At 53.2% G+C, this 16282-nt stretch overlaps 2 protein-coding genes across 4 annotated transcripts; both read right to left on the minus strand.

The window, feature by feature from the left end:
• Positions 1-5600: 5600 nt before the first annotated feature.
• Positions 5601-6978, minus strand: LOC112889330. Of its 3 annotated transcripts, none has more exons than XM_025955904.1 (4): positions 6562-6978; positions 6435-6495; positions 6048-6347; positions 5601-5984 (listed from the first exon to the last, which is right to left on the minus strand). In XM_025955904.1, exons 1-4 carry the CDS (start codon positions 6586-6588, stop codon positions 5614-5616), a joined length of 759 nt encoding a protein of 252 aa, XP_025811689.1. In that variant the 5' UTR covers positions 6589-6978; the 3' UTR covers positions 5601-5613. The 3 variants fall into 3 exon arrangements, with proteins under 3 accessions (XP_025811689.1, XP_025811688.1, XP_025811687.1); XM_025955903.1 differs by having other exon boundaries at positions 5601-5969; positions 6417-6495; XM_025955902.1 differs by having other exon boundaries at positions 6417-6495.
• Positions 6974-8021, minus strand: LOC112889332. The gene is made up of 3 exons (XM_025955905.1): positions 7827-8021; positions 7208-7551; positions 6974-7121 (listed from the first exon to the last, which is right to left on the minus strand). Exons 1-3 carry the CDS (start codon positions 7908-7910, stop codon positions 6992-6994), a joined length of 558 nt encoding a protein of 185 aa, XP_025811690.1. The 5' UTR covers positions 7911-8021; the 3' UTR covers positions 6974-6991.
• Positions 8022-16282: the final 8261 nt, after the last annotated feature.

Below are 16282 nucleotides of genomic sequence, written 5' to 3' on the forward strand. Positions count from 1 at the left end.
TCTATCAAGATTTTCACCTGATTCTACATCCGGGGCCGAGGAAACCTGTGAGCCTGCAATCTCAGTAGCATTGTTAGAGTCATTAGCACCCAGTAAATCCACGTCATGCCCCGGGAGTATAGGCAACAAAGTAGGATGAAGGAGGGTGACCTCAGCCTTTAGGCGTGCGCCGGCGTTAGGATGAAGTTCGGAGAACGGAAAAACGGTTTCGTCAAAAACCACGTCACGTGAGACATAAACGCAGCCAGAGTTAACCTCTAAGCACTTGTAGCCCTTGTGATGTGTACTGTAACCAAAAAACACACACCGTTTGCTACGAAAAGCAAGTTTGCGCGAGTTGTATGGTCGTAGGTTGGGCCAACATGCACACCCAAACACCTTGAGCATCGAATAATCAGGTTCAGTGTTGTATAGCTTTTGAAGCGGTGTGTTGAACCCAATGACACGGGATGGTGTTCTATTGATAAGGTAGGCAGCCGTGGCGAAAGCTTCGTCCCAGAATTTTAGTGGCATGGAGGCGCGAGCAAGAAGCGACAACCCAGTCTCTACAATGTGTCGATGTTTCCGTTCTGCCGCCCCGTTCTGTTGATGAGTGTGAGGGCAAGAGATTAAATGAGTGATGCCAATACGATCAAAATAAGTGCTTAATTTATGGTATTCACCTTCCCAATCTGTTTGGACAGCTAGAATTTTCCTATTAAACAAACATTCAACAAGAGTTTGGAACTGAGTGAATTTTTGAAATACTTCGGACTTGTGACGAATAAGGAAAATCCACGTAAATTTGCTGAAGTCAGCTATGAAATTGACATAATAATTATTGCGCCCTACCGAAGTAGGAGCTGGGCCCCAAACATCCGAGAAAATGAGCTCCAAAGGAGCATTGGACACACTAACTGATTTAGGGAAAGGAAGCTGATGGCTTTTCCCTAACTGACAAGCATCACACACAGGGAACTCTTTATTCGACTCTTGGGAGCAAACAAGCTTGCCCGCACTTACTAACTTATTGATGACTGACATGGAGGGATGACCAAGCCTGTCATGCCACCGCACCGGGGAGGGTTTGGTAGTCATGAAGGCACACTTCGATGATGATGACTCCAGAGACGGCCAGGGGTACAGTCCATACTTGCACCTACCGTGCAGAGCAGTGTTTTCTTCGTGGTTTGATCCTTTACAAAAAAAATAGGAGGGATGATACTCAAGATAGACATGATTATCTGAAGTAAACTTGTGAACTGAAATCAAGTTCTTTTGGGTACTAGGAACATGAAGGATATTCTTTAAAATGAAATTGCGAGAAGGGGTATGAAGCGTGGATTGACCAGTGTGACTAATGCTCATACCTGAGCCACTCGCAGTGTGGACGCGTTCTTGCCCACCGTAGCGGTCCTTGGTCATCAACTTGTCGAGCTCTCCTGTGATGTGATCTGTGGCCCCCGTGTCGAGGTACCAGTTCGTGTCCACGCCATATTGCGGCGCAACCATATTGGCAGACTTTTCTTCCTGTGGTGGCTTGAAGTCTCGATTGAATCTGTTGTAGCACTTGAGCGCCGTGTGTCAAACCTTCCCACACACATGGCACTCAGGTCTATTGGCACTGCCGCGTCCTCCTCCGCGGCCAAAACCACCTCGGCCGCGACCTCCATCACGGCTACCTTCACGTCCTCGACCACGCCCAAAGGAGTGGCCGCCACGAGTAGCTGCATTGGTGCTCATCTGGAAATTGTTTTGAGCCTCGAGACGGGCTTCAGTGGAGACAAGCTGAGCATAGAGATCGCTCAGCGATATGGGTTCAGTCCGGGAGCTCACAGTTTCAACCAGGGCATTGTAATCTGAGTCAAGACCGGTTAGGATGTATGACACCACATCATCATCTTCTAACCGTTTGCCGGCAGCCGCCATCTCGTCGGCATACCCTTTCATCTTGGCAAAATAGGCAGCAGCAGTCATGTCCTTCTTACGGGTAGTCGCCAGCTTGCCACGCAGATGCATGACACGAGCGCGTGACTGAGACGCGTACATGTTGTTGATCTCCTTCCAAACTTCATGAGATGTAGTGCAGGTGGCGACTTGCGCCAGAACCTCCTTCGATAGGGAGGAATTGAGATAGCTCAGCAGAGCATCTTGCGTGAGCCATGCTTGATACGCCGGATTGGGCTCCTTCTCTTTGGTGGTTTCTGCAGGCTTTTCTTTCGTACCTTCCAGGAACCCGATGAGTTGGGCTCCACGTACCGCCGGCACCACCTGAGCCTTCCACAGAAGGAAGTTGTCTTGAGTAAGTTTTTCACTGACTTGATGGCTAAGAATGTTGAAGCCTCCTGACGATGATGAACTGGCCATGGCGCTCGTCAATCCCCAAAGGCGAGATGTGCGCCAGAAGAGAGTAGTAGATCAGATCTTCTCGTGGGAGAACAAGGCTCTGATTACCATGAAGGAATTAGGGTTAAATGTGGTGATGTTCGTCACCACGGCTGCGTGTTAATATAGGCAGGGAACAGCCCCCCTGCGTGGCTTACAACAGATAGATTACATCGATGGTTAGTTGAGATTACATGAGATCATAACAGACTTGAACGTAAGCGCCTAGACTCGATCTCTAAGCACCTAGTCTTTATCCTTCTAGAACATATTCTTCCAATAATGTTGACATCAAACTTACAACCAGTCACAAACATGATTAGTCTCTTAATATTGGATTTAGAAAAAGCATAAAAGTGAATCTGAATTTTTCTTATCTGTCTTTGTGAATGGGTTCAGCGTCAACTCATCAGATGAAACATATGGCACCATATTCTTTCCAGACTTGATCTCCCGAACTGAATTCACACCACAGGTGAGAAGTTATTTGATTGATCATTTAGTCTTCATTGACACCTGCAATCTGGTGATGGCAAGATCTGAAAAAAGAAAATATACAAAATAAAAGGCTCGGGGGCTGTGGGGTACGACTGAAGATCTTCGGCGACTCCCTCCTCGAGGTCAGCCAAACCTCGAAAGAGTGGGCGTGTCAGGATGACAAGATGATCGCCTACCACGAAGAAGTCGGAAAGTTGGAGGACAAGTTCGATGGCTTGGAGTACCTCCACATCATACGCTCCAAGAACGAGGAGGCCGACGCCTTAGCCAAGCTGGGTTCCAGTCGGTCCCCAGTTCCCCCGGAGACTTATCTACAGGTGCTGGCTGAGCCTTCAATTCAGCGACGGCTACTCAAAGACGCCAAGGCGGCATCAGGCGGGGGTCTTCCAGTTGACCCGACAGGAGGCGCGTCGAGTACATCCAACGAAGTCGCCTTCATGGACGTCGACGAGCCAGGTGAGTCGCAGGCCGACTGGCGTCAACCCATTATTGACGCTCTCAATGGGCGTTTCCCCGAAGATATCCAGGAGGCCGAAAGGCTTCGACAAAAACTTAAACTATACGTGCTGCAAGACGGAGAGCTCTACAAGCTGGGGGCTTCAGGAATCATGATGAAGTGTATGCCCGTCGAGCAAGGCAGGCAATTGCTCAACAAGATCCACTCGGAGGTGTGCGGGAACCATGCTGGGGCGAAGACGACAGTCGGGAAGGCCTACCGACAGGGCTTCTTTTGGCCGACTGCGGTGACCGACTCTGCGGACATCGTACGACGCTGCGAAGGCTGCCAGTTTTTTGCTCGACAGATGCATGTCCCAGCTCAAGAGCTAACCACCATCCCAATTACTTGGCCCTTCTCAACTTGGGGGCTCGACATGGTGGGACCGTTCAAAACTGCCAAAGGAGGCTTCACTCATCTCTTCGTCGCCGTGGACAAGTTCACGAAGTGGATAGAAGCAAAGCCAGTCGCCACCATCACGGCGGCCAAAGCCATCGAGTTCATCAGAGACATAGTCTGTCGCTTCGGGGTTCCTCGAACCATCATCACCGACAACGGTACTCAGTTCAAGGCCCAGGAGTTCAAGGACTACTGCGATTCGCTCGGGACTTCGATCCACTACGCCTCGGTGGCACACCCACGCAGCAACGGGCAAGTTGAACGCGCCAATGGGATGATTCTTCAAGGGTTGAAGCCACGGATCTTCGACCGATTGTTGCCCTACGCAGGAAGGTGGGTGAAAGAGCTTCCGAGTGTGCTATGGGCGTTGAGAACAACGCCGACTGGTGCACTTGGTCGATCCCCGTTTATGATGGTCTACGGGAGTGAAGCAATGCTCCCAACTGAGATCGAGTTCGGTTCTCACCGAGTCAAGACCTACGATGATGAGGCCAATGAAGAACATCGAGCTACCGACGTCAACGCCCTGGAGGAACTGCGGGACTTGGCGGTCATAAGGTCGGCTAAATATCAACAGGCCATGCGGCGATACTATGATCGCCACGTCAAACACCGCGGATTCCAAGTCGGCGACCTCGTGCTGAAGAAGGTTCAATCCACCAAGGATCGCCACAAGCTTTCTCCAATCTGGGAGGGACCATACATCGTCAAGGAAGTCACTCGACCGGGTTCATACCGACTACAGACCGAGGAAGGCGAAGAACTCCCCAATTCATGGAATGTGGCTCAGTTTTGGCGATTCTACGTTTGATGTATGTACTCAATAATGTAATCGATTTACTTTATTGAGCAGGGGGCTCAGCACACCAAACTATGAATAAAAATACAGTTTTGTGCTTTCCTCTTACATGCATTCAAACCCCTGATTTGTTTTAAGGCACCAATCTAGGATATGACGGGTGTGCGTTCCGACCCACTCCTCCGTGCAATCCTACTGGTTGACTGCCGAGATCCAATCAGGCAACTCCATCGAGTACCCAGGGTACGGTAGTGTTTCCGGTCACAGGCTTAGGGGGGCTCCGTCGACTTGCCGACAGGCTGTGAAAAACCAGTGCTGAGACGCGGACCGAGTGCGCGGCATTGTGCCCCGGCCCCTGATGCCATATTCTAAACACTATGTCAGTTTCTAGCGGGAAAGAGAGGACTCGTTCTTCTACTAGTACTTGGAGTACGGTTTTGTTGCACCAAAAGTAAAGTCCAGTTTGCCTACTGAACTCCCCGGGTCGACTTGCTGACAGGCTGTGAAACACCAGTGCTGAGATGCGGACCTTGATCGGGAGTTTAAGCGGATGAGTGCACCGTCCCACCGGCTTCTGCGCACTAAGGCTATAGGTTTGCAACGGACGTCTGACTCTCAAGGAACAGAACGACGACCAACGAGGCTTGAGAGAACTCGGCCTTGAAGGTGACTGATTGATCTGAAAGTCGAAGTCATTGACTAAGACTGACGGACGACTACTCTTACTCGGACCATGCGTCCGGGTACTTTGGCCTCAGGGCGACTTGGCCTCAGGGCGACTTGGCTTCGAGGGTGACTAGGCTTACGAGCGACTCGGCCTCCTCGGCGACTACTTCGACTCGTCATAAGGACGACGCAATCTTCGGATGACTTGGCCTTCGGGCGACTTAGACCCTCGTGGCAACTGCGATCTGGCCCGAGGGCGACAAGATCAAAAGTGGCCTACGCGGCATCTACTCGGCCTCACGGGCGACTAACGTTGTTTTCGACATATCAACGCAACAAATATAATAAAGCGAAAACATGGATAAAATATGTCATAAGATACATCCTTGTTTTATTCACTGTCTGACTCCTCTACATCCAGCTTCTCGGCCAACAGCTTTGCAGGGTCCTCCATCCGGAACCACAACTCCTCGGCGGCTTCCTGGGTCATCGTGCTGGCGAAGCCGGTGGCCACCCGGCTGAAGTCCGCCAAGGGGTAGTGCGACGACGACGCCGCCAAGGCCAGTTGGCACCCTTCGGTCTTCTTCTTCTTGGCGAAGGTGTCGATCGAAGCGGGGAACTCGCCAAGGAGGGCCAGAGGTTCCTTCGAGTCGGAATTGGCGAGCTCGAGCTTGGTGGCCACTCTGCGCACGGCGTCGCCGAGTTGAGTTAGGGTCACCTCACCCTCAGCCTGCCTCCTCTTGTAGTCTTCAGAAACAAGACCTGGAGGGGGTTAAAACAACAAGAAGATTATAACATTCAAGCAGATGGCGGAATCCAACTTACCGGCCAGCTCTCGGGTCACCCTGGCCGTGTTCTGGTTGGCCTCACCCAGCTGTCGGAGAAGCTGGTTCTTCGCCTCCTCGGCACGCTGGGCGCCGAGTTCGTCAGCCCGAGCCTTGATCCGGAGTTCTTCGTGCTTGTCGAGGAGCACGGTGTTCTCCTTCTTCAGGGCGTCGGCCTGCACCTTGAGCTGGTCCAAGGTTTTCAAGGCGAAGTCGCGGTCGACCTTGGTGGCGGCAAGCTGAGAAGTCTTCTCAGCAAGCTCAGCCTTGGCCGTCGCCAACTCTTCCTCCAACTTGGACACTGCACGCAGAAAGAAGATAAGTCATATTGCAGAAAAGCCGGCACTTAGATGGCCGGGAGAAGACTTACTGAGATCGTCGAGCTTACTGGCTCGGTGGTGGCAGGTGTCGGCGACGTTGATAGCAGAGGCGGCGGCGCTGACAAGTTGCTGCAAGAAGATGAAGTCGGGTTAAGCGTTGAAGACTGGAAGGAAATGGAAGCATCTAAGACTTACCCATCCGATATCGGTCACGTCGGCCATCCGGGCGAAGAAGACTGCCTCGACGTCCTGCAGCAGGGACAGCCCGGATCGCCCCTCGGTGGACGACTGCCCCGCGTCAGCCGTCTGTGGGGGGACCTACGGCATGACTTCATCGGCGACTTGGGGCACGCCTTCGTCGACTGCTGGAGGCACACCACCTTCGGCCGGCTGGGGCAGTATAAGCGACGCCGACTCCTCCATTTGACGCTGGGGGCTGCGCCCGGAGGTAGCCGCCTCGACGTGCTCGGGGTCCGGAGCCGGGATATCCGATCGCGTCTTCTCCGAGTCGGAGGAAGGCGTGTGCGGTACACCTTCCCTCTCGGAGGCCGGCAGAGGGCCCTGGGGGACGGCCGAAGGACTCATCCCGGCGGCGTCGGCCTGGACAGCGGGAGTCGCCGCCGCTTCATGACTCGGCGTGGGGCGTGGACCCGGCAGGAGCGCCCGAAGCCACCTGCTCCGCGGCCGCCTGAGTCAGCTTGTTGGAAGCCGGCACCGCTCCCGCAAGGACCGCGGCGTCAACTGTGACGGGGGGCCTGCAACAAGTTAATATAATCATGATCAATATTGAAGAAGGACGTGAAGAGAAGAGAAGCAGCTTTGAAGAAGTTCGAAGACTTACTGGTTGCCGATGGCGTAACGACGCTTCTTGCGCCTGACTGGCTCCCCGGAACCAGTCGGCGACTGGAGGCAGACGTCAGCCCGCGAGGAGTCGGGGGCTGGCCTTTTCCCCTCGGCGATGGCCCGGCGGGCGGCCAGGGTCAGCTGATCTTCGGGATCAGCCTGCACCTGGGTTGCCGACTGGTCAGTCGGTGATGGAGCCCGCCGGCTGGCCCCTTGACCCCCTTCGGCAGCGGGGTTGGGGGCTGAAGACTCGGACGCCGCAGTCCTCGGGCGGAGGGACCGTGCCCGAGTCACCCTGGGCGCCACTTCAGTTGTTGATGGAGGACGAGGGACGGCGTCAGCCTGCAGAGATGAAGCATCTTGAGTTTGTTCTCCTATTGAACCCGACCAGTCGGTGGATCCAGTGCTGCTTTCCGTGGAGTCAGAGACTTCAATTGGCCGAGAAGGAGCGCCTTCAGGAATGGTTGGCCTTACCACTATTCTCTGAGCCCCACGGAATATGCAGGGATCGGGAGCTGGACTGTAGAAGTAAGCCATACACTGCCCAGAAGAAGAAGACTAAGACTAAGACTAAGGCTAGACAACTAAAAGAAACGCAGGAGAGATTGAAGACTTACCGAAGTACGTGGATTGGAGGCCGAGTACCCCTCCAGTTGGCATCCCTCCGGCCAGTCGCCGAAGTTCTGGAAGAGCGCCGTCATCTGGGCCCTGACTTCATCTTCAGTCAGATACCCGGCTTCAGGGGCTTCTTCTTCATAGGCGGGCCGACTCCTTTGCTGAAGGGGGTTGATCCGCCTCCGGATGAAGTCGGCCGCGACATGCTGCGCGGTAAGACCTTGCGCCTTCAAGCAAGAGATCCAGGTCTGGAGATCCTTCACCTGGTCAGCGCTGGCCCGGTCAGGGTCTGACTTCCAGGTGTCGGCGGGGACCGGTGGAACGGCGGAGAAGGCAGGAAGTGGAGGGGTGGAATTGGTGGCATAGAACCAGTTCTTGGTCCACCCCTTGACCGACTGCTTCATCGAAGTGGAGAGGTAGTCGGCGCCGGCTTTTAGCTGGATGCCGTCGCCGCCGAAGACACGTGGGGCCGCACTTTTGGGCTACGACTTCATCCAAAATAAGGAACGAAAGAGATCGAAATGGGGATCAACCCCGATGAAGGCCTCGCACAGTACGAAGACCGCTATGTGAAGAAGGGAGTTGGGATTCAGATGGACAAGCTGAATCCCGAAGAAAGCAAGGAGGCCGCGGAAGAAATCCGACGGCGGAAGACCGAAACCGCGCTGAAAAAACGCGGAGAAGACGACGATTTCCCCGTCGCGGGGCTTAGGAGGAAACTCACCATCAGCGTGGCGAGCACCAAGGGCCGTCTTGCTGGGGATCACTCCACTGTCGTGGAGTCTGTCCAGCGCTCGGTTGGAATCAATGGCGGATGCCGTCATTCCGAGCACCTCCTCGTCGTGAACTTCGGAGGCGGGAGCGTTGGAGGCGGAAGCCATTGGAGGATGCGGGAACTGATGAATGCAAGAGCGCAAGGAGGTTAGGGCTTAGAGACGCGAAGGCAAGGTAGAAGATGACGGAGATGGAGGCAGGTATTTATAGCCTCGGCTTGTTACCGTTGGGGGCTGCCGTGAAATCAGGCGAAACGTCGCCCCTGTCGCAACGGTAAGCTGACGCCGTCAAGGCAGCGCGAAGAAGGCGGAACGGTTGGATTGGTACTCGGGCTCCCGAGCGAACTCGGCCGTGTACCAGTCGACATAAAATGGTCCGACTCTTGGAGTCGGGCTTGGGGGCTACGCCCAACGAATGCTGAGATAAATTGGGGGCTGCGCCCGACATGCTACGAAGGACTTGGGGGCTGCGCCCGACTAGCAGTGGAAGACTTGGGGGCTCCGCCTGACTACAAGATGAAGATTTGTAACTCCCTTCCTGATTGCGACCGAGTGCAATCAACAAAGGAGTTGGGGGCTACATCCATAGGATGCATCTGGCGATGCATTCCTATAATTTTGAAGTACAAGCTACTCGGCCGAGGAAGCACCCAGTCGGTCTTACGGGTACAGGGTACTCGGCTAAGGACCGATTGAGTCAACTTACTCGGCATGACGATTATCCAAGGCAAGAAGCAACAAGAAGAGTGCCCGTAACATTCACATCTGGAAGAATTCAGCTTACAAGCACTCGGGGGCTACTGTGAAGGACTGGGATTATGGGTAGGCACCCATAATGGCCCAATACGACGAACAGGGGGTCCCTTACTCGGCCCACCACGGAAGACAGAGTGTCTACCAGGGACTCTGTACAACGAAGCTGGGTGCAATCAGGACTTTGTACGAAATAAGGAAACTACCAGATAGAATAGGATTCAAATCACCGAACCGTATCAGGATAGGAGATTGATTCCCTTTGTAAGCCACCCTGCCACCAGTATATAAGGCGGGCAGGGGGTACCCCTCAATTCATCTAATTCTCATCGCAACACCACCACCCTAGTTCATGGCGATCATCGCATTGTAAGCCAGGGCACATCAATCAAGAAGAAGAGCACCATCGTACAGGACGTAGGGGCAACAGCCCTGAACCTGTCTAAACTTTGCGTCCCCGCGTGTACCATCTTTCTTACTCGCCAAGCTACCCCCCTCTCAACTCAAGGACTCGGCTACGCGAGTACCCGGGTCTACTGCCGTAGATCAATTCTTCGACATGATCCCACCTTCCTGTGTGTGCTGAGTGTGTTTAGCAGATGGCTGTTTTGTTTACTACCTAAAGCACAACACCAGCTTAGGCTAAAATACTAAGACCACAAACATTAACGCATGAATTTATGCGGCTTTCTAATGCAACCATGGACCAGAAAATAATCCATTCATGAGACATAACTAATTACGGAGTCAATTATGTTGATAAGATCAGCGCTGGAAATAAATTGATCATTGCTGGAAATGGAACAGCTACTATATTTGTTACCTGGTCAGTTATTCTGTTGATAATATCAGCTACCTGGTCAGTTATTCTGATGATAAGATCAGCTACGATATTTGTTCCCAGGTTTACCAAAGAAAGATCAGCGCTGTAAATGGATGAACAAACCCTGCACCACAAATAATTAATTATAGCTAATAAATTTTCAGTAACCGGCATTGTTAGACCTGGGACCACGGGGCTGTATAGGTCAAGGAGTCCTTATTGGACTAGGGGATAAGACGTGTCCTGTACCTTGCTTGAAATGGGCTCTACCCGTATGCGGGTAGGACTAGTCGATACAGAAGGAAACTACTCGAGTTATACTTGGGTACGTTTCCTAAGCTAGTATCAGGCTAGGATTCATGTAACCCTGCCCACCCGCGTATATAAGGGCGGGCAGGGACCCTCTCAAAAAAGATAACATCAAGGCAATACAAACCATCATACAGGACGTAGGGCATTACGCATATTGCGGCCTGAACCTGTCTAAATCTTGTGTCGCTTTGCACCTTCGAGTTCCAGATCTCGACGCATCCCAACCCTAATTTACCACCTTGGGTATACCCCTTGGTGGGCAGCCGGATAAAACCCGACAGCTGGCGCGCCAGGTAGGGGTGAGCGTCGAAGATCTACAGGCGAACTCGATGGTTCTTTTCAGGATTTCCTGCCCCGTGCTTCCTAAGGGCGCAACGTTTACTTTCGGCTCGTGGGTCTGCGTGGCCGACGGCGCGGGCGGTTTTCACCGCCACGTCGCCAGCAACGCCGCCAAGTCGAAACCATCCGCTACGAAGCTTGACAGCTTTGTCGACAATCTCGACGAGTTGCCGCCTTGCGTTTCTTCCAGGGAGACCGAGGTAGAACCCGTCAATCCCGAATCTCTTTCCGCATTGGAGAGGGATTTGGATTCTCTGCTTCAAGTCAGGAGCTCCAACGCCACTGCAGGTCGGGAGGCTGAGGATCACCTTGCTGCTTGTGGGTTAATGGTTACCACCACCCCTGAGGGACGAATTGTTCACTGGAAGGGGATAGAATTGTCCGATTTTGGACACGAAGATCGCTTGGTAGCCCACCTCGACCGTCTGCCCTTTCAGGAGGGCAGGGCGTTGGCTACCATCACCGAGGGCTCGACCGAACTAGTCGAGACTTCATCTGACGACCTCGCTACCCGTCAAGTGCTGATGGCGGAGGAGGGGGAAGAAGACGCCCTCATCCCTATCGGTGCACTTGATGGGATTTCAGAAGATGAGGACACTGCCGATGCCGTGGATGAAAACGACGCCGAGCGCAACGCGCGGCGTGCTAGGAACAGGGCTCGCGCGATTCGTCGAAGGAGGGCTAACGAGCGCTTACGTTCTGCACAGCGCGAACTCGACGCTGAATTCGCAGCTGCAGACGAACGGGGTTTCAGAACTCCGGTGGCTAACATTGCGCGGGCAACAGCGTTACTCGAGCGAAGCAATGATCCTAGTGTTCGACAAGCGCTTCGTTACGCCCAACGGGCCTGGATCCAGTTAGACCAGCAGGCTCCGGCGTCACTCGTCGGGGACGAGCGCGTTGGCGACAGCCGCAGCCAGGCACCAAGCCGGGCTACTGGTGGTCGCCCGCGACCTCAACGAAGCAACAACGATGGCGCGGCGGGGAGCCAGGCTACCGAAGGGAGGCGGCAGCCACCTCCGGTGGGCAACCCGAGGCAGCCCAACCACTCACGTTCACAGCCGGACCTCCGCCAGAAGATCAATGAAGGCGCGACGTCCGGTCCATCATCGACTCGAGACGACGGGAACGCGATATAGCTGAGCGCGACGACGCTGACTGCAGCGATCGTTTTCCTGTATTTACCACGAGATTCAACAGCTACAAGTACCCGGAGGGCTTCAAGCCGATTGGTATTACCAAATACGATGGCCGGCAGGCCCCCCAACAGTTGCTTCGCTGCTATTCTACTGCCATCGAGGTAGCCGGTGGTTCCAACACCACCAAAGTCGTCTACTTCCCGATGGCTTTGGAGCCTGCGCCGCTCACTTGGCTCGAAAGCCTTCCACGCACCTCCATCGACTCCTGGGAAGGCCTCAAGAAGATCTTCATCGACAACTTCCAGGGGGCGATAACACGTGCGGGTACTCGACACGACCTCGCCCAGTGTATATATCGTGACTTTGGGCGGAACAGGCCAAAGATGGTTGCTGGACTCCGTGACATGATGCACGACTGGTCCGAGCAAGAAGAAAAGATGCGCGAGAGGTTTCCACGACGACCTGACCTCAGCCAGAAGCGCAATAACGACAACCGGGTTGACAAAGGCCAGCGGGATTTTTCGGGTTCTTCCCGGAAACTCAAGCCAGACGATCTCGTCGCGGCTGTGGATCGTCCTTCACGGGGCAAGAAGTCGACAACGCAGGAGCAGTTTGAGAAGCTCCTGCAGAAGAAGTGCCCATGGTGCGTCAACTCCAAGCATGCTGCAATCGACTGTTTCCAGCTTAAGCGTACCTTTGGCTCTTCTGGCCCCAGTAAGCCGAACAAGCCGTCGGGCAAAGTGCCCGAAGTCGAAGACCCAGAGAACAAGTCTGAGACTGCTAAGTTCCAGGATGCCTCCAAAACCATCAATGTTATTTTCGGTGGTGAAGGAGATTTTTGTCCCAAGCGGGCACAGAAATTACTGCTGCGAGAGATTCTATCTGTGGAGCCGGTGATACCACGACCACTCCGGTGGTCGGAGGTTCCCATCTCTTTTTCCCGAGATGATCAGTGGACCAGTTTCTCTGAGCCTGGGAAATTCCCTTTAGTGCTGGACCCTGTGGTAGCAGAGGTCAAGCTCACTCGAGTTCTTATTGACGGTGGGAGTGGGCTTAACCTTATTTTCGCAAGCACGTTGAAGAAGATGGGCCTAGATCTAACCACTATGCTCACCCCGAGCAAGGCCCCATTCTATGGTATTGTTCCTGGCAATGCCGCGTACCCGCTTGGAACGGTTGTTCTCCCTGTCACCTTTGGGACAAGGAAAAATTACCGAACCGAGTTTATCAAGTTTGAAGTGGCCAACTTCGAGTCTTCATATCATGCTATACTGGGGAGGCCGGCGCTTGCTAAATTCATGGCCGTACCACACTATGTTTACTTGCTTCTCAAGATGCCAGGACGCGGCGGCGTGCTCTCGCTCCGTGGCGACTTGAAGAAGTCCTATGACTGCACCCAGGAGGCCATCCGGTTTGCTTCGACTTCCCATGCGCCAAGCGGTCCCGAGGAAGTACTCGCGGCCGCACAGCGATTCCCTCAAGTCGAGCTAGACATTCCGTTGAAGAAGCCGAGCCAGTCCAGCGTCAAGCCGACCGGCGACGTGGCTCTTAAAACGATCCAGCTTCAAGAAGGCGATCCTTCCAAGACAACCACCATAGGCGCAGGTTTGGGCGATAAATAGGAATTCGCGCTCGTCACCTTCCTGCGGGCTAACCGAGACATATTCGCATGGAAACCATTGGATATACCAGGGGTGCCCAAGGAGATGATCGAGCATAGTCTTAATGTGTACCCAAATGCTGTGCCAAAAAAGCAGCGTCTTCGTCGTTTTGCCCCTGATAAACGGGAGGCTATTAAACGGGAAATAGCTAAACTCCTCGCGACTGGATTCATTAAAGAAATAATCCATCCAGAGTGGGTAGCTAATCCCGTTCTTGTACTTAAAAAGAATAAAGAGTGGAGAATGTGTGTCGATTATACTGATCTTAACAAGCACTGCCCGAAGGATCACTTTGGGCTCCCTCGTATTGATCAGGTAGTCGACTCGACTGCGGGTTGTGCTTTACTCTGTTTCCTTGACTGTTATTCAGGGTATCACCAGATCGCTCTCAAGGATGAAGATCAAATTAAGACCGCGTTTATCACCCCGTATGGAACTTACGCGTACAAGACCATGTCCTTCGGGTTGAAGAATGCAGGCGCCACCTATCAGCGTGCGATCTAGATGTGCCTCGCTGATCAATTACACCGGAACGTGGAGGCCTACGTGGATGACGTGGTCGTAAAGACTAGAAGTCCCGAGGGCCTAATCACAGATCTGGAAGAAACCTTCGCCAGTTTAAGGAAATTCCGCTGGAAGCTTAACCCGACCAAGTGTGTTTTTGGCGTTCCATCGGGTAAATTGCTCGGGTTCATTGTTAGCAACCGGGGCATCGAGGCCAACCCTGAGAAGATCACCGCCATCACTGATATGGGGGCATTAGCCACAATCAAGGATGTGCAGAAACTTACAGGGTGTATGGCAGCTCTTAGCAGATTCATCCCGATTGGGGGAGAGAGGACTACCTTTCTTTAAACTCTTAAAGCGCCAGGACAAGTTTTGCTGGACAGAGGAAGCCGAGCGGGCCCTGCAGGATCTCAAACGGCACCTACAGTCGCCCCCAATCCTCACAGCACCATTGCCGGGTGAGACCCTTTTGCTCTACATCGCGGCAACTACCCATGTTATCAGCAGTGCTATTGTTGTCGAGCGCCCTGAGGAAGGCCATGCGTTTGGCGTGCAGAGACCTGTTTACTTCGTCAACGAAGTCCTCTCAGAATCTAAGGTGCGCTACCCGGCAGTCCAGAAACTTCTCTACGGTATACTAATCACGTCAAGGAAATTACGACACTATTTCGACGAGTATCAGATTACCGTGATCACGGATTTCCCATTGGCAGACATCCTACACAATCAGGATGCCACGGGTCGTATTTCAAAGTGGGCAGTGGAGTTGGGGGCTTTGTCGATCGACTTCAAGCCACGCACTGCGATCAAGTCCCAAGCACTAGTCGACTTCATGGCGGAATGGAGGGAAAATCAAATTCCTACCCCAGTAGACAAGCCAGAGCATTGGACCATGTACTTTGATGGTTCCCTCAGGCTCGGTGGCGGTGGTGCCGGAGTGTTATTCATTTCCCAGAGGCGAACAGCTCAAATACGTACTTCAAATACTCTGGGAGGTGTCCAATAATGAAGCCGAGTATGAAGCCTTGCTTCATGGGCTTCGTTTGGCGATATCACTAGGGATCAAGCGTTTACTCGTCTATGGTGATTCTCTGCTGGTCATCCAGCAAGTCAACAAAGAGTGGGATTGCAACAAGGAGACCATGGAGGCCTATGTGCAGGAAGTACGCAAACTGGAAAACAAATTTTCTGGTTTGGAGGTTCACCATGTGCTACGAGAGCACAATGTCGCCGCTGACGCCCTGTCCAAATTGGGTTCCACCCGAGCGCAGGTCCCGGCTGGGGTGTTCGTGGATGAGCTGAGACAACCGTCCGTCAGTCCTTCACCACAGGTTTCCACCGGTATTGGCTCAGTACAGCCAGAACGGGAGGTTATGCTGGTTGAGGAGGACTGGCGAAAGCCTTTTATCGACTTCATTCGCGATCTTGTATTACCGGCGGGGGTGGACCCTAGAAGCGCTGCTGCTGCCCGCATCATGCGACGAAGCAAAGTTTTTGTCCTTGTTGCTGATAAGCTGTATCGGCGTGGTGCAAGAACTGGCGTGCTCATGAAGTGCGTCACTGCAGCTGAAGGCCAAGACATTTTGCGAGAAATACACGAAGGCATATGTGGCAACCACGCAGCGTCACGCACGATAGTTGGCAAGGCATATCGAGCTGGTTTTTGGTGGCCTACCGCCGTATCTGACGCCGAAGACCTGGTGCGACGATATCAAAACTGTCAGTTCTTTGGCAAGCAATCACACGTCCCGGCTCACAACCTCATCACCATACCACCCTCTTGGCCGTTCGCCTGCTGGAGCCTGGATATGATCGGGCCCTTCACAACGGCACCTGGCGGCTTTACTCATGTTCTTGTGGCTATCGACAAGTTTACGAAGTGGATCGAGTTCAAGCCGATCACCAAGCTTACTCCAGACAGGGTGGTCGACTTCATTTCTGATATTTTGCATCGTTTTGGGTTCCCTAATACAATTATCACAGATTTGGGCTCAAATTTCATGGCCAACCAGTTCTCGGAATTTTGTGAAAATTCATCCATTGAGGTCAAATATGTTTTTGTGGCACACCCAAGGGCAAACAGGCAAGTCGAGCGAGCGAATGGCTTGATTATTGATGGACTCAAGAAAAGACTTTATGATGCCAATACCA

This window comes from Panicum hallii, chromosome 4 (assembly GCF_002211085.1).
Source record: "Panicum hallii strain FIL2 chromosome 4, PHallii_v3.1, whole genome shotgun sequence".
Classification (NCBI taxonomy): domain Eukaryota; kingdom Viridiplantae; phylum Streptophyta; class Magnoliopsida; order Poales; family Poaceae; genus Panicum; species Panicum hallii.

What these genes read in the sequence shown, in the direction of transcription:
- LOC112889330 (XM_025955902.1), bottom strand. Translation starts at nt 6,588, where the DNA reads ATGGCCGACGTGACCGATATCGGATGG. An exon ending in ACGTGACCGATATCGGATGG is followed by an intron (nt 6,496 to 6,561) that starts GTAAGTCTTAGA and finishes ATCTTCTTGCAG; the next exon opens with CAACTTGTCAGCGCCGCCGC. An exon ending in CAGTAAGCTCGACGATCTCA is followed by an intron (nt 6,348 to 6,416) that starts GTAAGTCTTCTC and finishes TTCTGCGTGCAG; the next exon opens with TGTCCAAGTTGGAGGAAGAG.
- LOC112889332 (XM_025955905.1), bottom strand. Translation starts at nt 7,910, where the DNA reads ATGACGGCGCTCTTCCAGAACTTCGGCGACTGGCCGGAGGGATGCCAA. An exon ending in CCTCCAATCCACGTACTTCG is followed by an intron (nt 7,552 to 7,826) that starts GTAAGTCTTCAA and finishes TCATCTCTGCAG; the next exon opens with GCTGACGCCGTCCCTCGTCC. An exon ending in CGTTACGCCATCGGCAACCA is followed by an intron (nt 7,122 to 7,207) that starts GTAAGTCTTCGA and finishes AACTTGTTGCAG; the next exon opens with GCCCCCCGTCACAGTTGACG.